The sequence below is a fragment of the Capra hircus genome, chromosome 16 (genome assembly GCF_001704415.2).
Source record: "Capra hircus breed San Clemente chromosome 16, ASM170441v1, whole genome shotgun sequence".
Classification (NCBI taxonomy): domain Eukaryota; kingdom Metazoa; phylum Chordata; class Mammalia; order Artiodactyla; family Bovidae; genus Capra; species Capra hircus.
In genome coordinates this window covers 24,982,841-25,008,833 of record NC_030823.1, presented here as the reverse complement: position 1 = coordinate 25,008,833, position 25,993 = coordinate 24,982,841, and the positions used below count along the sequence as shown (strand labels likewise).

General features: G+C 36.5%; 1 protein-coding gene across 3 annotated transcripts in view; it reads right to left on the bottom strand.

Annotated features, from left to right (window-relative positions):
- DISP1 (dispatched RND transporter family member 1) overlaps positions 1–25,993 on the bottom strand; it is a 220,626-nt gene that overhangs the window by 11,452 nt on the left and 183,181 nt on the right. For all 3 annotated transcript variants that reach the window (XM_018060190.1, XM_013970119.2, XM_005690504.3), the window contains exons 3-6: positions 10,181–10,210; positions 3,291–3,414; positions 2,336–2,463; positions 1,878–1,975 (exon numbers count right to left, since the gene is read on the bottom strand). In XM_018060190.1, the coding sequence (XP_017915679.1) occupies positions 1,878–1,975; positions 2,336–2,463; positions 3,291–3,414; positions 10,181–10,210 (380 nt within the window). The remainder of the gene's footprint in view (positions 1–1,877; positions 1,976–2,335; positions 2,464–3,290; positions 3,415–10,180; positions 10,211–25,993) is intronic.

Sequence of the window (25,993 nt, the reverse complement as noted above, 5' to 3'; positions counted from 1 at the left end):
AAAGAAAAAGGTTTATAAATTATTCATTTATTTCAGAAGACTCAGCATTCAGAAATAATTCAAACTGGGAAACCACATGGGCAATTCATTAGCACTGGGGAATCCTGTCTTTCATTAAATTCCAGGAGAAAAATGTAAAAAAAAATTTTTTTAAAATATTGCTTTAGCTCAAAGCCTTTGTCGACTCACTGCATCTTAAAATTGGTAGCAGTTAGGTAACATATCTAGTTCTGATCAGACTGTAATTAGGAAGAACAATCCATAAGAACTTTTGGGAGAAAATCAACTGAATGCCTCCCTCTTAATTTCACAACATATCACCGCAGTGGTTAAAAAATTAACATAAGTGAACTGAAACAAAGTAGGTTAATTTTATACGATCGAAAATGCCAAATGGTGCGAACAAAGAAAGTCAATTTGCAAATTTATGAATAAACCTTTATTACATGAGTAAGTGAGTGACTGAGTGAAGTCGCTCAGTCGTGTCCAACTCTTTGCGACCCCATGGACTGTAGCCTACCAAGCTCCTCTGTCCATGGGATTTTCCAGGCAATAGTACTGGAGTGGATTGCCATTTCCTTCTCCAGGGGATCTTCCCGACCCAGGGATTGAACCCGGGTCTCCTGCATTGTAGACAGACTCTTTACCGTCTGAGCCACCAGGGAAGTCCTTTATTACATAAGCATTTGTCTTGAAGACAGGCATTTACTAAAGAAAACTTTGTGACCATTAATAAATGCTCATGTAATAATTTATTTATATTTATTTATTACAATAATATATTTATTACATGAGCATTTATTAATGGTCACAAAGTTTTCTTTAGTAATAATTTATTACATGAGCATTTATTAATGGTCACAAAGTTTTCTCTAGTAAACTCCTGTCTTCAAGACAAAGACCCTGAAGTTTGGATATAAGAAACATCTAAGACCCAATCAGGTCCCCTAGTGATCTAAGAAGATAAGAAAAAAACACATCTTAGAAGGATTTTTAGCAACAACAAAAAAAGCTGAAACCAAAGGAGCTTCAATATTAATATTTAGTTAATCAGACATTGAAGTTATCACAATTCCTCACTTGTAACCATGAGGGCTAATCAGTGATATACAAAGTTAAACATGTTTCTCTGAGGCCCTGAACTCTTCTTTCCTGGCAGCTACAGAGGAACCAGGCTGACTCTATAGACTACAGCAGATTTTGTTTAGTGAATTTGCTGCCAACATTTAGAGATCTGTGATGCCATATTGAAATCAAGATTCCTGGCCTCTGGGAATTTCTTACAATATTTGGGCCCTCATTTTTTCAAGGCCATATTCTGCCATATACTCTTCAATCACCATCACTTCCTGCTGTCTTAACTCAGTTCACTTATCTCATCCATATATGAGCTGGGTCGCTGAGGCATGCAAGCTTTGAACCTCTGGACTTTATTTGTTCGTCTTTCTTCCACTAATGCCTGATGACAAGGCAGGCACAAGAAGGCTATTAATACAGGTGTTTTGACAGTAGATTGTTTCAGGGTTCAATCTAAAAATATGTACAAGGAGTTTTTTAAAATGACTTGCAATATTGAGCAAGGTCAGTAATTTTATTAGATTTATATCTGTCTTAAAATTGGCTATAACTCAATGCTCTCTTTCTTCTTATTATTTTTTTTGCTCGTTATTTTTCTTTAATTATAGGTAAATAAATTCAGATTAGTGGTTGACTAACCTAGAGAAGTAAAATTACAAGTTAATTAAATAAAATCTCTCGAAGCATGACAGAAACACTAAAGCTGTGTGATCAGTCACATACACCCGGACAGTATAGGTTATCAGACACGTTCAATCCCAGGAAACTCGGAGAGGTTTGTCATTTATGATGCCACTCACTTGGAACGTCACAGAAAAAGCTGTCCTTGTGGAAGTTCCAGTCAACTTCTCTCTTCTCTCTTTCATAATGATCGTCTGACCACCTATCATCCCGATGGCTGAAATGGAACACAATTTGATCTTCAGTCAAGTCCTCACCATTCCAAGGATGAGAAGCCTACTGGTAACAATACTGCCTCAAAGTCAAGACCTATTTAGTGCTTGGTATGAAGTTGGATGGATAGGCATAAGCAACCACCATTAATTTTCTCACTTCTGAAAAAGGTAAAAAAGAAAACAAAACCCAAACCCAAACCTTCACTAACAGACAACACAATCTTAAAAGACAATGACAATTTCAACACATTCAGTGGTAAAGATTTTGAGCCACACATTTCAGATGTAATTGTTTTGCTCAGGCAGTGTTTATAAGTGGAATTCATTAGCAGTGTTTTGTCTAAAAGTTAATAAACGGTTACCTTTTGGCTTGTTCATCTGCATATTTAAAGGGGTAATTTGCTAATGTTGCTTTGTATCCTGTATTTTTCACCATGTTATTCCATGTGACCAGTCTCTGGCCTATTGCAGTCCCTCTTGGTTCAAAACCCTAAGGCAAAATATTACAAATTCCCATTAGTGTACTTCATTTCAGGCTAAGTATAGTTATAACAGCTTGGGAAGGCAATGTCAAGGTGATGGATAGCTTTCAACAGAAAATAAATACGTTCTTCACAGCTACTCCAGAGGTGAACTGCATTAAAACAAGATGATTTGACATAATAATGATCACCTATTTTCTGTGACAAAACAGCCTGATTCTTTGGTATGTTACATATCCCAGGAAAGAGGATAGAAAACTTATCTGAAGCCTCTCTTCCATATGCATCCCTAGCATTTAGTAAATACTTATTTTTATGTTATAAAACATCATGGTCAAATTAAATTACATTATGCATGTTTTACAAAGAGTTTATCATTATCATTATCCTCATTCATATTTTCCTCCCTATTCCATACCCGAGGGACATCTATCAGTACTTAAAAACAGACCCTGCTCTCTTAGTAACACTGAAATTCCTTTAACTTCCTCGGGAAAAAAAAGGTGACATTCTAGTTTTAAAGATTTTGCGAAAATGTTTTTATAGTCTGCAGATTCTCCAATTTACAGCTTTTTAGCTTAACCTGGAGACCAAGAAACAGCTTTCCAGATTTTTGAAGGTGAGCGAGTTCCTTGACCGCCTTTGAGAACCTGAGAATACAGACAAGTCTTCCCTCTTTCAGAAAGTGACTATTCTTACTGATGGCTTGAGAAGGTTGCAAAAGAGAGGGTACTAGATAACCTAAGACAAAGTGTCCTAAAATGCTTACTCTTTTGAGATGGTTGAAGGCTAAATAAAATAGATGAGCAGATTCTATTGGCTCAGTTTTCCTTACCAGCAGTGGATCAGAGAAATCAGGAAGCTCTGGCACTAATACTCCAACCAAGGCACAGACCACGATGAACACCGTGCACATGCCCAGGACAACCACGGGCCAGTCTGCTATCAGGGCTGCGTAACTACAAAAGCAGAGAGAGAGCACAGAGAAAGCCTCTTAGGAGCAGAGTGAAGTTTTTTCACTACCTAACGGAGCAATGAGTTAATTCTTCCTACTTCAGACCTAGTACCGGTATTTATCAATGAAAGATCTAATGAGATTATAAACTCGAAGCAAAACGAACCAGCCATACATATATACATATAGATCCCCTCCCTTTGGAATCCCTTTCCATTTCAGGTCACCACAGTGCATTAAGTAGAGTTCCCTGTATGTTCTCATTGGTTACCTATTTTACACAAAGTATCAGTAGTATGTATATGTCAATGCCAATCTCCCAATTCCTCCCATCCTCTCTTCCCCCTTGATATCCATACAGCTGTTCTCTACGTCTGTGTCTCTATTTCTGCTGGGCAAATAGAAAAATGATATGGATGATCCTGTCTGCAAAACGGTGTCTTTTAAAAGGTGCTTGGTCACTATCTACTGATTAGATGAACAAACACCCATGTATCTATCTTCCCTCAATTCTCTAATCACCATGGCCTGGCTGTGGTTTCTTACTATACCTCAGAAACTCCTCTCTGTTACCATATCCCACAGTCAAGCCATTTCTCCCAATACCCTTCCCATACCCTCATTCACTATCTTCCACTGAAAGACCTGTTTCTGGGCCCTTCCATAAGATCTTGGACCAGGCCTTCCTAACCTGATGCTTGCAGTTCTTGCTAACAACTTAGTGCTTAATAGAAGTTGACTAAACTGAACTCTTCTAAAATTCAAAATGTATTCTGCCAACTTCAGGTTTTCTTGAATTTTTATCAGAGAAGAAAAGAAACATCTAATTTCTGGACAATTACTATTCAAGTCTCAACAGTGTTAGCTCATTGGGCTGCTGTGATGGCTATTTCTGGCTCATTTGAAATAGACTTCTTACTCAGATATTTTGAGTTTTTTCTTCAAAATCATGCTGGCAGTTTAAAGAAAGCTTGTGGCTCTACAATTCTGAAAAAAGCTACAAGATGTCTCTAAGAATAGATGGCTGATTTTTATATTCTGATCGCTCAACTTCATAGATCTGGCTTCATGGAGATATTCACATTAAATTTTAATAAGGAAGTTAACATATAACATAATTATGCTTTAAGGAAGCACTTGCACAGGCATTTTTCATTATTTTTCTTTTAAAAGCAACCTTAGGAGAATAAAGAATAATAGCTTGCACCCACTAAGAGTTCCAGTCGCTCTGATTCTTTACATAGATTATCATCTCACAGAATTCTCACAACAGCTTTATGAGGTGAAACTGAGGCATGGTCAGGTTGAATAACTTGTTCAAAGTCACAAGCTGGCCCCGGTCATGAAACAAGTATGTCCTGGGGATGTAATGTACAGCACAGTAAATATAGTTAATAATACTATACTGTATATTTGAAAGCTGCTAGGGGAGTAGATTTTAAAAGTTCTCACTGCAAGAAAGAAAAAAAATTTGTAACTTTGTGTAGTGATGAATGTTAACTAGACTTATTGTGGTGATTATTTCACAATACATATGAATATCAAATTATTATGTTATACACCTGAAACTAATATAATGCTACATATCAATTATATCTTTAAAAAAGAAGTCACAAAGCTAGGAAGCCAGGTAGTCTGGTTTAAGAGTCTGGCTTCTTAGCCACTATGATATCATCTCTTGCTTCAAACACAAGAGAAACAAAAGACATCAAGAATAAGTCAACTTGCCACAAACAGATGCTTTCCAAAACTGTCATTTAGAATTAAATTCCTAAGCCACACTCTTAATTTCTCTGTGCAAAATCATATAGACTCAAAGGACTTCAAGTTTGAACATGATTCACTAACTATAAATTCTGCATTTAAAAGCTCATTAAGGAAAAATTATGCTAGGTAAGGTGGAATAACTTAAGAATAATTCTGAATGTATTGAAAACACATAAATCACAATATGTTGATTGTAGTTGTTCAAATGTAAACACCAAGTGGTCAGAATTGTTCGTATTTCCAGAACACACCCAATGCTTATATTTTCTATACTTTATTTCCTCCTCCACCAAGTGCAAACCAAGATGAAAGTAACTGGTTTGAAGCAATAAAATCCTTTGTCAATAGCACATTTGAGACTTTCTGTTCATTGCTTCAGGTTTTAAAAAAGTCCTTTACATTTTAGACCTTTAAAATATCAGCCCTATGAAGTGAAAAGGGCTCCAGGCTTACACAATTACTCATTATACTTTATATTAAATGGATCAATTTTCTTTCAAATAAACCAGAAGTTATGCATTTTTACCTACAAACGTTATCAATAGAAGGCCATGGGCCCCCAAATTGCTTAGTTTTCATACTGTGGTTTAATTTACCTATATAATGACTTTTTGTTTGTGTTCTTGAAAAATCTGCACACATGCACAGCAATCTTAAAAACTCGTTCAATAATTGCTTTTTCTTGCTTTTGAAAACATTTGGTTTTGATTTTACAGCACTGCTCTCTACTATATCCGTGCATGGACTACACATGGAAACTTTACGGTATTAGTGATTTCAGCATATTTCTTCCAAACACATTTAACCTTACCCTATTACAAGTCCACTTCCTCACACAGCACATGTTTCACATGCTAACCTTTCCTAGAGACAACTGCTCGCACTTAAGAAATGGAATCACTATCCTGAGGACATAAAGCTCCACAGGGGGAAAGCCCTAACTCTTTTAAGTAAATATCACTCAGACAGTGGTTTCTCCTAAATATCATACAGTGACTGAGGCTATTTCTGCTTCCTGCTGTCTATGCTAAGATGTTGTGTAGCTACAGGCACCATGTGGGAAACAAAAGTTTCATGTATTATATGAAACCCAGACAATGGTTGTAATATTATGACAAAAATCTAATAAAGCAGGAAAACTGGAGAAGTAAAGGAAATTAAAAATGACCTATAAATCTTACAGCTATATTTTTCTAGCTAATTCCCTTCATGATGCATCTGAGTTCAAGGTACATATTCTAAGTTTAAATCTGAATAAAGGACCTGCACATTCTTTTCTCTGAAAAGTCAACTACACATGCATTAGAAGAATTTTCCGAAGGACCACTCTTTTACTATAATATTTTCCTCTGTATACCATGTAGTAATTGTCTTTCATCTGCCTGATCTAATCTTATACATCTTTAGACCACACTACAAAAAACTGTACATGCCGTCCACTTCTCTGGCTCCTGGGTGACAGCAGGCAGTCATTTCTTAGTGACTGACTGACCAGGTGATGGTTTTCCTCGAGGCCCTACTGCTGATCAGCTGCTTAGGTTAGGCCCACAGCACTACCCATGGCACTGTTGTATTGGGTTGGCCAGAAAGTTTGTTTGGGTTTTTCTATATGATGGTACGGATAACCCTGAATGAACTTTTTGACCAACCCAATATGAAAGAGCACATCATCATCTCAACAGGTCACATATCAAACAGTACAGATATGAAGGATTCATTCTCCTTCTATAAAATGACAGATAACAGAAGGAGCAGGGACAATGGAGTGCGTTTGTGGCTGAACTGCAGATCTGAGTGAGTGGGCAGGCTGCCTAGCACCCTGGTTCAGGCTGTTCCTGCCCTGCTAAAGTTTTCATGAGGTATATGGACCTTGATAGCTCAAGTGGTAAAGAATCCTCCCTGCAGTGCAGGAGACTCGGATTTGATCCCTGGGTCAGAAAGTTCCCTAGAGGAGAACATGGCAACCCACTCTAGTATTCTTGCCTGGAAAATCCCATGGACAGAGGAGCCTGGGGGGCTATAGTCAATGGGGTCGCAAAGAGTCAGACATGACTAAGCACACACGCATACATGGGAAGTCCCTCAAACATACTCATAGATTCTCAATCACGTTATTATTGGGTTTACTCTGGAACAAGATCAGCAATAACTGTTAAAACAAATAAATGAAGTATCTTACAGGGCGAACTTACGCTCATGTGACATTATAAGGGGGACCTGTTTTAAATGGACCATTTGTATTACAATAAGACCCTCCATAATAAGCTTTCCTCTCTTAGTTTACAAAGATTTTTTTCTTTTGACTTTTGCTGCCTTTCTGGAAACCCTCTTCTCTTTCTCCCCTTCCTTTCCGAGTGGAGAGCCAGGCTTTAGAGAGTATGAGTACCTCGGACCTGAGGTACTCTTTTCCTGACCAACTACCCAGTCCTTAACCCCTAATAGTCTGGCTTTTGCTCTGATGAGTCTTCTGAAACTGCCAATGTCAACTGTCTTAGTTTTCATCTTCTTTTACCTAAGCAATAGTTAACACTTTAGCTATCGCTTGCTTCCTAAAAAAATCTCTTCCTCCTGAGTTTCTTCCCTTCTGTTTCCTTCAATATATTTTCCTTATCCCTCTTCTCTTTTAAGGGTAAGCGTTTCTAAATGTTATTAATCCTAACTTTTCTAGTGGCTGCTGCTGCTGCTAAGTCACTTCAGTCGTGTCCAACTCTGTGTGACCCCATAGACGGCAGCCCACCAGGCTCCCCCGTCCCTGGGATTCTCCAGGCAAGAACACTGGAGTGGGTTGCCATTTCCTTCTCCAATGCATGAAATTGAAAAGTGAAAGGGAAGTCAGTCGCTCAAGCGTGTCTGACTCTTCGCGACCCCATGGACTGCAGCCCACCAGGCTCCTCTGCCCATGGGATTCTCCAGGCAAGTGTACTGGAGTGGGGTGCCATTTCCAGTGGCATCAACTATCAATTTAGTGGAATATTTGAAGCTTATGGAATTTCATAGAAGAAAACAGTACAGAACTCTTTCTTGTGAAGTAATAAACCCATTCAACAGTTAGTATCTTTCTGGGAATAAAATCATAGTAGATATGGATATTATCCTCAAGGAACTTAGAGCCTAATTCAGAAAATCAGACAGGTACACAAATACCTACAGAACTACTAGGTCAACAGAGGTACATTTTTACAGGGATACAGATAAAAAAAATTTGTGAATTCTATGAAGGAAAACATTACTTCCAGCGAGGGTGGGAAGGGGAATCAGAAAAAGCTAATTTTAGGAAGAAATTGTATTTACATGTGTGTATATTGAAAATAATAAATTAAAACTTTTAAAAATACAAATCTTTTAACAGAGAAAAATACATATTATGGCAAAACCAATACAGTATTGCGGGGTGAAATGAAGTAAAATTTAAAAATTTAAAAAAAGAAGAAAAAAAAACTGTGGACACTCACTGCCTTTGAAAAATTTTGAATCTAAGGATAAATAAAATCTTTAAATACAAAAAAACACAAAACATATGACTCTTTCAAAATGTAAAACTTTTTGTCATTTAAGAAGACCCTATTATTTCCAGAAAAATGGATATTCATTTTCTTCATGCGTCATATTCCCATGTATAACCTCTTTCCTTCATCTTTTTTCCATAATTTTTTTTGTTGCAAAATTGGGTTAAAAAAATGCAGTATATGCATACTATGGAATGTCATTCAGTCTTAAAAAGGAAGGAAATTCTGACGCATGCTCATGGATGAAACTTGAGGACAATATGCTAAGTGAAATCAGATAGTCACAAAAGGACAAATGCTGTGTTCTTCCACTCATATGAAATGTTAGAGTAATGGAATTCATAGAGACAGGGGAGAATGGTGGTTGCTGGGAGCTGGGGGGAGGAAGAAATGAGCAGGTACTATTTAATGGGTACAGAGGTTCAGTTTCGCAAGTTGAAAAAAGTTCTGGAGATGGATGGTGGTGATGTTTGTACAATAATGTGAATGTACTTAATGCTACAAAAGTGAACACTTTAAAATGGTTAAGATGGTAAATTTTATGCTATGTCTATTTGATTACAATTTAAAAATAATATTTTTAAGTATAAAAGGAATTTACTAATTGAAATTAATGTAGCAATCTTACTACAACGAGAGAATAACTCCCCTGAGGAAGGCTTCAGAGCTATCAGTATCTGAGCTTCCTTAGCAAATGAATTTCAAATATCATGAAGAATTTCTTAACAACCTCATATCTGGAATCACCATGCAAAAGGACATCTGATGAGACAATGCTTTTCTTGGGAAACACTTGTCCATTTAAAACTTTGATTTTCTACTAAAAAATGAAAACTTAAAAATTTTCACATAAAAGAGTACCTCCATCTTAACATGATAACAAAATTTTTATAAAGAGGCACAGACGAGCCATCTGAAATAAACTGCTGTGAGTTCAAGTCATGGCAGTTGGCTGGATGGTTTCTCTCTCATCAATAAGTAAGACATTGAGAAGCCAAGCCTTACAGGAAAGAATTCAAAATAATCATGCAAATATAAATGATCAAAGTGAAAGTGAATGTTGCTCAGTCGTGTCAGACTCTTTGCGACCCCATGGTGTACAGTCCATGGAATTCTCCAGGCCAGAATACTGGAGAGGGTGGCCTTTCCCTTCTCCAGGGGATCTTCCCAACCCAGGGACTGAACCCAGGTCTCCCGCATTGCACACAGATTCTTTTTTTTTTTTTTTTTTTTTGCACACAGATTCTTTACCAGCTCAGCCACCAGGGAAGCCCATAAAGGATCAAACCCAACTAGAATTTAAAGGCTACAAGACTCCCTTGGGATTAAAACCACTTTTTGGAGTTCAGGATTCCTCAAGCAGCCAAATCAGAGGAAATATAATTTTCCTACGCAAAAATACACACGAGGAATGCAAAAACAGCAGCAAAACGTAAAGAAAATACGAAGATGGGAAAAGCATATATTTATTTCATAAGATGATCCAGACTACTTTACCTTTTTGGTAACTTGAAAGGTCTGGATGGTCTGGAAAAAAGCAAAGGAAAAACAATCAGAAACAAGGCATCATAATAGAAACAAATGCTTTAAATATACATTTAACATTTCACTTATTATCTCTCCTTATGAAAGAATCCTTGAAGAGTTGAAAAAGACATTTCTATTTGAGAGATTTTGGATTTAATAATGAATGTTGACCATCTTGTATGCCAGTAGGTGGCATATTCTCAGATGTTCATCACACCCTCCTAGGGGAATCATAGTCATACCAGACATTCTCCAAACCTATAGCTACAGATTCCCTCATCTCTGTCACAATAGGAAGCCACATACCTGTCTCCAGTCTGAGCTGCTTCTTACTTATATCTTTTTTCTTTTAATTTGGACATCAATACCTTCTTCAGCTAGAAATATCATATCGCCTCTTCAGTTACAAAATTCACTGCTCATGTTTCACCATGCTGGAAGACAATGGTTCTCCCCATGTGGGATGAAGACCCCTGGGAGTTCCTCATATCCTTCAGGGTGTTTCAGGGCCTCCCTTTTCCAACCCCATACCTCTTTAAGGCTGGGTTTCCTCCATAATATTATATACTTCAACCAAACAGCAGACTGCAATAGACTGACTGCAGAATCAAGTATGAGAAGCCTGCTGTCTCCTATTAAACCACACATCAAAGAGACTTACAAAAATGTGAAACAGTGCTAATCGCCTCACTAAAGTTTTTTTTTTCATTTTGGAAATTGTTTTTCATAACTTATGTTAACATGTAAAGGGCTTACAATCATTATTTTAAGAGTTAAATTTAAAATTTTAAATTTCTCAGTTTCAATTCCAATGTGGTACCTATCAGATATAACACGTGAAATATTAATACCTCTGGATCCTTAGTAATTTTGAAAGTGTAAAAAGGTTGTGAGATCAAAAGGTTTGATAACCATTACAATAATACTGAGAGGATACTTAAATATTTGCTTAGTAAATGAGTAATTTCCTACCTGTGTACTCTCTCCTAATCTAAATCTGCCATCAGGCTGTCCCATACTTTGAGGAAACAAAACAAAATGAAACATCTATTTTTGGTTTTTCTACTTCATATTACTCTTCCAGTAGTTAGACCTCTGTTTTAGATTTTCTTTGAGATCTAAAGTTTCCTTTCTTATTCCTCCCTCTCTATTTATATGTCTCACTAATATATATGTATTCATTCTTTAAAAAATATTTATTTAACTGCTGGTATTGCCATGAATGAGACCAACAGGGTCCTAAACTTCAGGGAACTCATGTTCCAGAATGCACTTTGTATAAATCTGCTTACAGAAAAGATGCATATGTTCTAAATTTCATGTGTTTTGTACATGTCCTCATTGATGACTCCAAGCCCCTTAAAAATATTACACTCAAGGAGGTGAAACAACCTCAGAGATTGCAAGCACTGGAAACAGTCTTAGAGAAGACATATCCCAATTCCATCCTAGTCCTGTTTTTAGAGATGAGCCTCTGTTTGCCTCTGGTCATTCAGGGTCTTAGGAACAGAGCTGGAGAGATAATTCATGTTTCCTGATCCCTAATTTGCTGTTCTTAGTCTTGTGTGTGTCAATCTGTAATACCAAGGGGGAAAAATGACATAGGGATAATCATAAAAGTATTCATCTGTCCTATATGAAAATAAGTAGTATTTCTGTGGGGAGATATGGAATTTAGAGTTTCTAGTAAGAAGAGCATAAGAGACCTTGTTGCTTCACAAATAAATATGAGGCCAAATATTTGTGAATATTCTTTAGCATTACAAAATAAATCATTATTAGCATTTAATCATTACTAAATAAATCATTATTTAGCATTACTAAATACTCTAAAATGCATTCTTTTTAAATATATATACAATAGAGAATTCCCTTTAAAAGCTAAAAACTGACATTAAAAGCACACACAGGGACCTATCTTATTTGTGCTCACATCTCCATAATCTAGTATAATGCAGGGTCCCTTGTAGATGTCAGATCAGAGTTTTCTGAATTAATGAATTAGTTAATTAATGAATCTTTTATTAATGAAAATTAATGAATCTTTTATTACTTTTCTCAGGTTCAACAGATGTGAAATCAGTAGTCAATGGACAGCAAGAAAATGACGACATAAATATCAACACAAGTGAATTTAGCTCTATTTTCTATTTGTTTATCTACTTGTTAAACACACATATAGACACAAACGCACCCTCTGTAACTTAAACTCATTTATATCTGCGAATCCTAAGCTCCTTTACCACTTTACTATATTTGACAAGTTTTCGTTTGTGTCTCTGAATCCTATAATAGAGGCCCTTTTATTCGATGCTGCAAGAATCATTAATTTGGTGGCTAATCAGAAAGGTTAAAGTAAAAACTTCTTTAAAAGTGCCACAGACATTCCTTACATATCTAATTGTAACTTATGCTCAGTCATGTCTGACTTTTTGTGACCCCACGAACTGTAGCCCATCAGGCTTCTCTGACCATGGAATTCCCCAGGTAAGAATACTGGAGTGGGTAGCCATTTCCTTCTCCAGCATATCTTCCCAACCCAGGGATGGAACCCAGGTCTCCTGCATTGCAGCCAGATTCTTTACTGTCTGGGCCACCAGGGAAACCCAAATGCAGACACAGATGCCAAGGGAAATCTACCAAGGGAAAACCCCCACAGTCTTCTCAAATATAATTATATATTGATGTTTTAAAAAATATGTTTTACTGAGATATAGTTCACATTCGATGTTGTTCAGTTGCTAAGTCATGCCGATGCCTTGCAACCCCATGGACTGCAGCAAATCAGGCTCCTCTGTCCTCTACTATCTCCTGGAGTTTGCTCAAATTCATGTCTGTTGGGTCAGTGATGCTATCTAACCATCTCATCCTCTGCTGTCCTCTTCTCCTTTTGCCTTCAATCTTTCTCAGCATCAAAGTTTTTTCCAAAGAGTTGGCTTTTCCCATCAGGTTGCCAAATTATTGGAGCTTCAGCTTTAGCATCAGTCTTTCCAATGAATATTCAGGGTTGATTTCCTATAGGATTGACTGACTTGATCTCCTAGATGTCCAAGGGATTCTCAAGAGTATTCTCCAGCACCACAGTTCAAAAGCATCAATTCTTTGGCGCTCAGCCTTCTTTATGGTCCAACTCTTACATACATGACTACTGAAAAAAACCACAGCTTTGACTATATAGACCTTTGTAGGCAAAGTGATGTCTCTACTTTTTAATATACTCTCTAGGTTTGTTACAGCTTTCTTTCCAAGGATAATTATTCCATTTAAAGCATACAAGTTAATGGGTCTTAGTGCTTCCACAGAGTTGTGTGACCATCAACACAACCACACACTGCTTTTTAAAGAACATGCTATCTGAACACCAATGATGAAGCTATTAATGAGCTTTGCAAGAAGATTTATTTTACAGAGAGGGAGACAATGACCAAAGAAGCCAGTCACTTAACTTGCACATGAAACCTTAATTTGTCACTCTCACTTTTCAAGTTACATATCCTCAAAACTACCTCGAATTTCCACAAGAAATTAACAGATTTTGCTGTCTTTAGACTGAACGTGACCCCCAGAGCCATAGCTCTGGGCTGGATCATACCCAGCAGTTGCAAAAAAAAAAAAAAGATGTTTTATTATATACATTTTGGGTTGTTACAAATATAAACATTCTTTTCCCTCCTATTCACCCCCATTAACTTTTTTTTAAACTGAGAAACTCATGGATCTACAACTAGTTTATTCCCAAGGAACAGAAACAACTATATATTCATCACATTCTTTCTGCTTAAGTAAAAACTTCATTTTATGTTAAGGTTGAGACAATAAGAAGAGATTGTTGACATCAGCTGAGAAAGAAAAATTGAGGTTACCGCAAAGATACCTTCTGGGAAAACATTAGATCCCTTTGAAGTTTTTATACTAATGGACATGACAAACAGATGTTTGAAACACCAAAACCACAACTGCAAGTAAAACATGAAACCTGTTTGATTTATGGTTTAAGGTGTTGCCATCTTGAATTCTGCTCTACAGTCTCTTACCAGAACATAGCTGTTTAAGGAGGCAGGCGAGAGAATCCACCATATACTTTCATGACCAAAACTGGTCTTTCTTCATTGGTACCATCTTTCTGATTTGCTACTTTTAATAGCTATCTAATAAAATCTGCAGAATGATTTTTTTCCTCCTAACCTCAGTCTTGTGTTGCTAAATAACAACTGGTAAAAACAAAAAGAGAGAAACCATGTTTTTCCAAGGTTCATTCACCTTTTAATAGCATCTGGTCAAAACCCATGCCAAAAAAACAAATAAAAAATAATAATCTTAGGTGGAAACATCTGCTTGTTCTTTGGTTAGGGTTGTGGACATTTTATTTTCTACTGAGAAAAAGCCCCAAGGTGGATGACATTTGCAGGCTCCACAGCACAACTTCTACAGGCTGTATTGTAAATAAGCTTGGGTTGTGCACAATCCCCAGATGACAGCTGGAGTGTCATTCTCTCTCCCACTCAAGAAAATATTTCTGTATGTGACTGGGTAACAGTGACATGATTGTAGAGCTAAATTCAACTCTTCTTTCAAAAAAAGAAATAAAGCACTTGCAAACTCAGTACTCAGGCTAAGTAATTAACTGCCCCTGGCACTTCACATTTGAGAACTGTAATAGCAGTTAGAACCTCGGCTCCAGCTCAGATGACCAGTGAATTGTGGTATGTGCACATATATTGGTCAAGGGACCAACTAATGAGAGTGTAGCGTTCTCAGAAGAAGAGAGGGTGGGGGGTACAAAGAAGGGTAATCATGACAATAGGGGTTGGGGGAAATACAGAAGCAAGGAAGATCTTTTAAAAAGGTCATTAAAAAAAGTATGGGAGGGAAAAGTTAACAGGAAACAGGAAGGAATGTAGAAAAGCTACAAATGGTCTGTTTCTTGGTTTCCCTCACCTTTCCTCTTTCTTTTGATAATTTTTGGGAAAAGAATGGCAGATTGTAGGGTGAGGGAAATGGGACTGCTAAAACATGAAAACATTCTACCCATCTAGAGAGTTCAATTGTTGAGGTAACTGCAGAATTAATGTAACAACTTAGAAAGTGACAGTATCAAGTTTCACAAATTCCAAATAGCTTTTCCTACATTCAGGAAAACCAAAGCTGTGGAAAAAAAGAGTTCTGTATATTTCTGAACAACTAGAATGCTGTGAAGGAAATACATTTTCCACTTCATGGTAGTAACCAAATTTAAATTAAAAAATGCTTAAAGTAGCATATTTTAGTCTCAGTAGTTCCATATTTTAGTCCCACAGGATTGTGCCGCATTGCCTTTTTGTAAAAGGGGTATTCTGCAATTAATAACTTCAGTTCAATGCTGGTATGTTATGAAGAAAGTATCTGAAAATAAAGAATCCACACTTTGATAAGCATTCTTTAAAAGATTTCCAACAAAAACAAAACCAATCTTCATCACTAAGTATTTCCATGAATCATCACTGGCACGCTTGGGGTCTAACGTGAAGATGAAACAGATACCCTGTAGACAAGCTAAGCTTGGCCTTTAATTCATCTTCATGCACCAGAGCTAAATGTTTACGGTCTGTGTCAAGTGATTTGAAAGATAACAATAACCACAACTACTTGCATAACGCATGTCCTGACTGCTCAAGAGATGTTGACTCAAAAGTACTGGTCACTTTGACATCTCAAACTACTGTACCTGACCAGAGTCCCACTACCATAAAAAAAATATAAACTAAGAGAGGGGCTTCCCTGGCAGCCCAGTGGTTAAGACTCTGCTCCCAAAACAGGGAGTTCGAGTTTGATCCCTCCTCAGTTCAGTTCAGTTCAGTTCAGTCGCTCAGTCATGTCCGACTCTTTGCGACCCCATGAATCGCAGCACGCCAGGCCTCCCTGTCCATCACCATCTCCTGGATTAAAATTCCACATGCATTGGGGCCAAAAAAAACCAAAACATAAAACAAAAGCAATATTGTAACCAATTCAATAAAAACCTTAAAAATGGTCTACATAAAAAATCTTTAAAAAAATAAATGAGGAGAGCAAGGGAAAGGTTGGATGTGGACTAATATTTAGAGAGCATGTAATAAATAGACAAATCTTTATAAATGTTAAAAAAGAAATTGAGCAGAAATTAAATATTTGAGTATGAGGCAACTGTCTTTAAGAAAACAGGTGAACTTAGTAATCAAACAATGTGAGTTAAAATGGATAAATAACTGGGTCCTACTGGATAGCACAGGGGACTACATTCAGTGTCTTGTAATAACCTATAGTGGAAAAGAATCTGAAAAAGAATATATATGCATGTATTAAAAAATGTGAGTTAAAGTCTAAACCAATGAAACTCATTAGTTGAACTATCTTGAACAAGTCCTTTAATTTCTCAGTATTTGTGAGAAATGAATAATACAAAGAATGAACTCCGTGAGCAATAGTTTTCTGTTACTACTACTACCATTACTATTAATACCACACTACCACCATCACCATTACTAGTAGTTTATCTGGAAATGGCATTTAAGCATCAGTAAGGAAGTAACGCAGGAGACTAATGAAGACTAAAGTAATGCACTTTTGTTCATAAGCATAGTGAACCTTTATGATTTACATTTCAAGATTCAAACGGCACTTGCTACTAGCTGAATACAATAAAAATAAATGGTATCATACCTGCAAGCCTAATTAGAACAAGAAATTGTTAGAACTGTAGGAAACTCTAAAAGTCTTCCCTCTAATCTTTGTTTTCATGTAACAAAGGAGAAAAAGGTACAAGTTTACAGAGAAAGTCAACAAAGAGCCAGGTCTAAAATGTGAATTTTCTGCCTTGATCCTGTACTTTTGGCCACAACCTGGAAAAGAGTACACTGATGGAGGTTATGAGATACTGCTTGTGAACAAAAAATGGAAAGGAGGGCAGAGCAAGATCTTATTTAAGAGCAAATGGTACGTATTCATAAGCGTGCATTTGCAAGGATGTTCACTGAGGTGTGGTTTACAGTAAGGATAAAAGTGAGAGCAACCTAAAGGCCCATTTATTAATAGAAGGATGCTTAATTAATGGTAGTACATCTATACTGTGGAACACTGCACAGAACGAATTCTTAGAGGTACACTTACACAGATGTATACTGATACAGAAAGGGCGCCAAGACAAAGTGAGAAAGTTCAATATAATTTCATATGGCATTTTTGAGAAAAACTATATAAAATATGTAAATGTACATTAAAAATTCAGAAGGGAACATGGAAAATCAATAGCCTTGTTTACCATGAGAGACGGAATCAAGAGTGAGTTTTACTTTATATTTTTGAATCCTTCATGAGCCTGTATTCATATGTTCGTTGTACAGTTACAAAGAAATGGAAGAGAACTTTACAGAGGGAAACTGCATACTTATTCATTTAGGTACACGTGACTGAAATATTTTATTTGAAAATTTCTCTCATTGACATAGACTTTAGGAAGAATGAAAACATCCCAGCTAACTATGTACTAGATGAAAATAGCTAACACTATACACAGATCATAAATTATCAAAGAACTTAAAACAAAATACATTTAATATAATATCTACAGTTAATTTTGCTCAATTCAAATATTAACCGCACAGTTTAAATGACACCACGTAATCTGATCTTCACTGGAATCACCTGGGTAGCTTATTTAAGAAAGAGATTTTCCAGGGTCCTCAGGGATCTGGTTCAGTAGGCCTTGGAATAGAGCCTACACAGTCAGAGCTTGAACCACTGCTTAGGACAATCTGCCAGGAAAATGTGACTTTCGGACAAGAAGCAATTAGAGAATAGGACAAGAAAATAATAAAAACTTAAAGGTGTAGTACAAAATATTGACTAGGGGAGATAATATTGGAACAGGGCACTCCACAAAGGATAGCAACTGAACTCAACATAAGTAGAATCTGAGCTAGGTCTTCAAGGATAGTTAGATTGCAGACAGATAAATAGGAGGCAGTTTCCTTGGAAACAGTACTAAGTCCTGTGCCAGACACCTTCCCACAGCAGCGTGAACAATGGCAATAGGACTTAATGAGGGAACAGTGCGGAGGGCTATTGGACCAGGTTGGGAGTTAGTGTAGTGTTCTAGGTGTACAGTGTGGCGCGAAAAAGAAATGACGAAGAGTTTAATCTTCCTTTAGTGATTCAGAAAGCCTCTAAGAATCTTATACATACATATGTGAATCAAAATACAATTATCTGTTGTCATAAACATATTACTATATAATATATAATAAGATTGGGATTGACATATACACACTACTATATATAAAATGGATAGCTAATAAGAATCTACTATATAACACAGGGAATTCTACTCAATGCTCTAATGACATAAATGGGAACAGAATCTTAAAAAGAGTGGATCTCATGGGCTTCCCTGGTGGCTCAGACGGTAAAGAATCCGCCTGCAATGTGGGAGACCTGTGTTCAATCTCGGCTGGGAAGATCCCCGGGAGAAGGGCATGGCAACCCACTCCAGAATTCTTGCCTGGAGAATCCCCACGGATGGGGGAACTTGGTGGGCTACAGTCCATGGGGCTGAAAAGAGTCAGACACAACTGAGTGACAAAGTGCACACACACATACACATTTATGTGTAACTGATTCACTTTTCTGTACAGCAGAAACCAACACAACATTGGAAATCAACTATATGTCAATAAAATTAATTAAAAATAAATAAAAATTGGAAAAATAAAACAAATTATATAACTATGTTATTAATTACATATTTATCATGTTAATATAAAATATATAGATAAGGTTAATTATATAATCAATGTAATTATATAATCAATAATATTAAAAATATATATTACATGAAAAAGACTCTGGTGAACTTTTGGATAAATTTATATATTCTATGTATAACACACTTTCATACTCTCAGTTATATAGAACCCAGTTCTCCTGCATTGCAGGTGGTTTCTTTCCCATCTGAGCCACCAGCAAAGCCCATTAATATTTATTCAATATACATAATGATGAACTTTAAGTACAATTAGAAATGCCTAAAACTTCACTTATCTTTACATAAGGAATTAAAAATTGCTGCGGTACCTACTGAAATGAAGCTAGAGATCATTTGAATTACAACACAAAGGGGTTGTCCAAAAGGTTAGTCTGGAAGTTGAGGGCATAGTTCTTTAAGTATATTTGAGAAGGTTGAAATGTATTCAACAAATACATTTCATTACTCTCATTAAGGTAAGTTACACAAACATTTCACCATTTTCAAAATTTTATGGATCTTGGCTTCCCTGGTAGCTCAGAGGGTAAAGAATTCACCTACAATGCAGGAAACCTTTGTTTGATCCCTGAGTGGGAAGATCCCCTGGAGAAGGGAATGGCTACCCACTCCATTATTCTGGCACAGAGAATTCCATGGACAGAGGAGCCTGGCATGCTACAGTCTATGGGGTTGCAAAGAGTCAAACACAACTGAGTGACTTTCACTTTCACTACCTGTAAAAAAGTAAAAATGTTTGGCATTTTTATTACAAAGTATACAAGTAAGAGTTTGTATGTTAATTAAAACCTCAGTGAGGTCTATTTGCATTCCTGAAAATAAGTTATCTACTAATATTTTGTTAATAGGACAAGACCTTCATCAATTAGACTGGAGATCAAAAGTATAAACATAATCATAATCTACAAACTTGCCAATTATTTTCTCCAATATTGCTGGTTTTCAATTTTTAGTATAACACGTCTGCATTTTGTTCAATGTAAGAACTAAAGATCTTACCCCAAGCAAAATGTATTCAAACTCCACGTTAGAAGATAATTAATCTTTCTTAAATTCATTTCCCACATATTCTGGATTATTTTGGCCCCCACAAAATTATTCAGTATCAAACAAGTTTGAGTTTGGAAGGTTAAAAGTCACACCTGCTATCAAAAACTTTGAGGGGAGGGTGGGGAAGTTAAAAAAATAATAAAAATCCACTGTATCAAAATGAATTCCAACGGTGTAACCAATACCTTGCAGCTGTTGTGATATCTTCATTTTACTGGCCAGGAGGATAGACTATTCCCTCAACTACTATAGAAATTCTTTAGTTATGCTTTTCAGAACAACATATAGTGAAATTGGTTTTTCTTTCTTAACTAAAATTTCTCATATTTATCCTTTAATTTATTTATTTATTTTTTAATTTTTTATTTTTTTTTAAATTTTAAAATCTTTAATTCTTACATGCATCCTTTAATTTAAAAAGTTACATTTATATACCTCAACAGCCTAGAAGCTTTACTAAAAGAAATCAAAATAAAAGTCCAACACAGTTTTTATAAAAATAATACTGGCAGGAAAAGAGTCTTGTTAGCCAAAGTCAAGGTTAAAAAAAAAAATCAACTCTGTTTAAAAGAATTAGACTGAGAAGAAACGAGAATTTTTGAAGAAAAATGAAGAAAACCCCAGGATGATGGGACCATGTGTCCTCAGGCTCTGCTGAGGGCCTCTTTCTACTCTAGTGTTAGGGTGATCAGGTGCTGTATTCAGTTCATAATGGTGCAGATTCTACCTGCAACCCCAAAACCTATCATACCAAGGACCATGAAACCAAGCTGAGGAACTTATTCTAAGAATAATGTATTAACAAGACCACAGTGAGAAGTAAGAAGACCTGTTACTAACTTGGGGGATTAATCTTGAGCTTTAACTTCTCTGGCTTCAATTTCCTCATCTTTGAAAGAGAGTTGGATTAAGTTATTTCTAAGGTCCTTTCCTGCTGTGAAATTCTATTGTACTCTCATGTGAAATTTCAGAGAATCCAAGTTATCACCTAAGTATTTCAATACTCTACCATGCCAAAAGTTGGGAGGCCAGGTTACCCTCATCAAAATTCCCATGTTGAAATACTTCATGTGAACAATCAATTAAAAAACAACACCCCTCCCCATAAGGTAGGTAAGAATGAACTTAGGTTTCAAAATGAATGCTGGCTACTTATGTGAATAGCTTGAGAGACTGGCCTTCTAAATAGCTAGATAAACGGTTTAAGGGAAAAAGGGAGTACGTAGGAGGACGGGGCAGGGTGCTCCGGGTTAATGAACATGAAGACTGATGAACTGTGATGCCAGTAACACATTTTTGCTAGTATGTGTCAAAGGAAGAAGAAAACACTGCTGGGAATCATGCCAGGTTATTGAAGACGCTGGTGGTTAAGAAGTGGTGAGGAATCACCTAGTTCACCAGCCTAATACATTTTACCAGAAGAGCAAGCATGACAAAGTGCTCAAGTTAAAAGGGCTATTCTGAGGGGACATATCTTCTGCTTTAATGTTAGCTTTGTTTTCTGATTATAAAACAAACACACTTTTTCAAAAAATTCTGAAAAATGCAGAAAATTATGAAGGGACAAAAATCAGCCATATTCTTACTACACCAATCTAACCTCTGTAATTCTTTTTGATCTATTTCCTTTCAGTATTTTTTCCTTTGTGCCTAAATATACACCTTAACTATGCACACAGTTAGGATCATACTAGATGCATGAAGTGTTACCACTTTTGATTATGAGTCTTTCCCATGTATCAATAATTAAAACCTTCTAAAAACAGGAAAAACATGATTTTAGTAGCTGTATAATGTTTCATTCCCCAAATTCATTTAACATACGCATATAGCTGTAATCACATTAACATATTATTTTATGCATCTTTTGCTTATATTAATATATATCTTTCCTACTTATTTATAAAAGAGTATAAAAGCTCTGAAACATCAAGATTTTCCTAGTTTGTGATACGTTTTTAAACACGATTTTTGACATGCGTTCTAAAAACTTCAATGGCTGTATTTTCCTTTGTAATTTGGGTGACTATTTTTACAATTAAAGAATTATTCTTAATCCAGATGTCAGTTTTTTCCAATTCCACTTACTGATAATCTAGGCCAGGTCTATTATTTTGTGATACTTCAACAGGGTCTCACTTCAAGGGGAAAAATAGAGTCGAAAAATTCATTTTTATAAAATATATGGCATTTGAAATTGTGAGAATAATAAGCTGATCATGGTACACCTGTTCAGCTAGGAGAATGAAATCCCCGTGGTCTGGCTGAACCATCCAAATCCATCCTAGTACACGGTTTGGCGCCATCTAGTAACAGTTGTTCTCTTGGGTTTAATTATCAGTGGGGACAAATGTGGATTTGGAGCTTGACTCATCCTTCCAGGACTATCACAGTGGTAATAGAAATTTCCCAGTTAGTTGGTACCATTTTGTTATCTAGATGTGGGGAAACTGGGCTGAGAGAGAAACACAAATACAGATATCTTTCACTTCCTGAAAGAGGGTTGCCTGTGATTAGGTGATAAGAATTTGAGTCTGGCCCTGTTTGAGAAAAGGGGTTAGGTGGAAGTCAGGAGCCCACTGAGTTTCTAAGGAGTTTTACTTTATTAAAGTTTTACACATACTAGTGTCTATTTGGTCCAATTACTTCCATAGAATGACAATGTTTTAGTTATTCTGGCTTCAAGATAGCCAAAGTCCCAGGATGGAATATATTTAGGAAATCCTAATTTCCTTTGAAGAATTAATAGATTCATAGTATTATTCTTGCGTTGGTAATTTGAAAACAATTTCAGTTAGTGAAAGATTGAAAGCGATTTTTAAATGGGTCCCCAACCAAATACAGGAAACTTAACCCTCCGATGACATACACATGCTAAATGATAGTCTAGAACGAATATTCTAAAGGAAATTTCAGCTTATTTGGAAAAACTTCATAATAAGACAATTGCATGAACCTCAAGGGCAGTATTATAGCAAGTTTCCCCTATGCTTTCCTTGTGCACAGGTATTTCTTGCAAAGTAAACTCACATTCAATTTTAAGTCAACTGAGCACAGTAAGTTTTCCCAGAACCTGACTTATGTCATAGGTTGAAGTATTTTGGAGGAAAAGGCTTACGTATGTAGAATCCAAGGGCTCTCTCTTGTCATAAATGTTAAAAACACCCTTTCTTTTCCTTCTTCCTGGCCCTAAATCTGTCTCTTCCACATGGAAAACAAATCTTTTTATAATCTTGGCTTACCTCTATCATGAAATGTTTGGCAGAAGGCTGGGAAAGATGCTTTATTACCTTTCCTAAGGAAGACTGTCCAAGGACAGCCCTTGATTTTCTCAGCATTATTAAATCATTCATTTTGTTATCTTCTCTCCACCCGAGAAATTCTAGTCTGCTAAGCACTTTTGAGCAGTAAAAAGTAAAAATGCAATTTCTACTTTCAAATACCAAAATAGGAAGATGGAAGGCTGACAGAAGATGCAAGTGGGGAAGCAAATAAGGCAAGGTGTAAGGTGTGTGCAGGAATGTGATTATGTCACAAAAGACTCCATTTTTCAGATTCTGAAATAAAAATGCAGCTCATAGATTCAAAATAGATAACCAACAAGGACCTAGTGTATAGCACAGGGACTCTGCTCAATACTCTGGAATAAGCTACACAGGAGTAGAATTTTAGAAAGAATAGATACATGTATAAGTATGATTGAATCACTTTGCTGTATACCTGAAACTAACATAACATGGTTAATACTCCAAGATAAAATAAAATTTAAAAATAAAAGTATGTAAAGTTCAAAAATGCAGCTTAACTTTACTATCTTCAAAAGAGGAAAAAACATACATATTTAAACAGCAAGGTGGCAACTCAGAGTGGAGCTTGGTTTATTAAGAAACTCTGCTGGGAGGAGGTGAGTATGGTAGCTGTTATTAAGCCTTCCTCCTAACCTCCAACCTCTCTCCCAATGCATAATCAGGAATATAAAATTTAAGAGAATGTTATCTCTGCTTCCAAGTGTATATATGGACTGACCAAGAATGTGAAAGGATATTTTAGAATTAAAGGGGAGAGATTCCTAAATCCCTTACGTCATTCTTTTAAACCCTTCCTATTTTACCAACTCTTTGATAAGAGACACAAAGTTTAAGTGTTCAATATGATGGATTTTACATCCATGGAACCACCACTCAGATCAAGATATAGAACATTTCCCAGAAATCCAAAAGGCTTGTATGTGCCCCTTCCAATCAATAATCACAATCAGAAGTAGCCAACATGCAGGCTTGTATCACTACAGATAGGTTTTGCCTACAGTATCACCCTTTTCAAGATAGCCAAAGACAAAAGTTTAAGTAGAACCTTAGATAGCTAAGATTTAGGTTAGCTCAAGTTTGGGGAAACATAAAAAAGAAGTTCCAATAACATTTTAAATAGGTAACTCCTGGATGAGTCATAAGTCAACTTCTTTTGAAGTTTTAGAAATATCTGTCCTGATGACTTATAAGGTACAGACCTTAGATTACCTATAAATGGGCTTGGATGAGCAACAGAACTTCACTGATCTACAGCAAACTAGTCCTATACTATTATCTGTCGTTATATTACTTTCGAGAAGATTATTTTTTCAAAACCCCTGTTGCTCTGCTTCCTTACATTTTAGCTTCTTCCAAAGTTCAAGATCTTTCCTGAGTCAACAATATCTAGTTACAGTAAATGGCTATGCTTACTTAGGGTGCAAATGCTTCAACTGAAGGATTATAAAGTACTCATCCTCTGACACTTTGGCAGGATATTTAAATAAAGATGTCCTACACACTACTGTGAATTATGGGAATATCCATTACATTGAGAACTCCAACAGGAAATGGGGATCTGAAATTTTTAACAGTTGAGAGTGGATGAAAAAAAAAAAACAGCAAGATATTATGGAAATGACAGTCATGTGAAAGAGTAGAAAAGGAGTCTCCATCAACAGTGAGAGGTCAGGATGGTCACAGCACATTGGATAAGAAGGAAAAGCATACAGTGATAGAGTGCAAAAAAAGAGGACAGCTGAAGAAGGGATGGTAAATGGGAATTACATGCCATTGAAGGAAGGAGGAGAAGAAATGAATTTGTCAAAAGAGGTCACTGACCCCAGGATCGCCAGGAAAGGAGTGATGGCATAAATCAGACTGCAAGGCATTAAAAAGGAAAGAGGTAATACAAAGTAAAAGCATTAAATATACTAATATTTTAAAAAACGAATAGTCAACATTTATAGAACCTCACTATGTGCCAAACACTGTCCTGAACACTTGACATATATTGAAGTGAAAGTGGCTCAGCTGTGTCCGACTCTTTGTGGCCCCCTGGACTGTAGTGTGCCAGGTTCCTCTGTCCATGGAATTCTCCAGGCCAGAACACTGGAGTGGGTAGCTGTTCCATTCTCCAGGGGATCTTCCCAACCAAGGGACTGAATCCAGGTCTTCTGCATTACATGCAGATTCTTTACAGTCTGAGCCACCAGGGAAGCCCTGACATATATTGAAACATTTTTTAATTCTTAAAACAATCCTAGGCAGTAGATTTTACAGATGAGAAAGTGAAGCACAGAAAGGTTAAGTAAGTTGCCCAAGCTCACACAATAAGCGTTAGAGGCAGGATTCAGACCTAGGCAATTGACTACAAGGCTCCCCCTTTTAATCTCAAAGGTGCACTCCACAGAAGTTTCCACTGTTTTCATAATATAGTGGTCAGTGATGCTGCCTACGGATCAGGGGTGGAGAGAGTCAACTATGGTTTGAGTAAACGACAGACAGAAGAGCACATGGAAAATGCTGCTGGAGAAAGTATATTGAGGAGTTAGCAGTGAGGACCGAGTTATATCAGACTACATGAAGTCATAATAAGGAAGGTCTACAGTTTCCACCTTGTTATAGCGAGCATTATTTGGCAGTCTGGGAGCCAGAGCAAAGGCATCC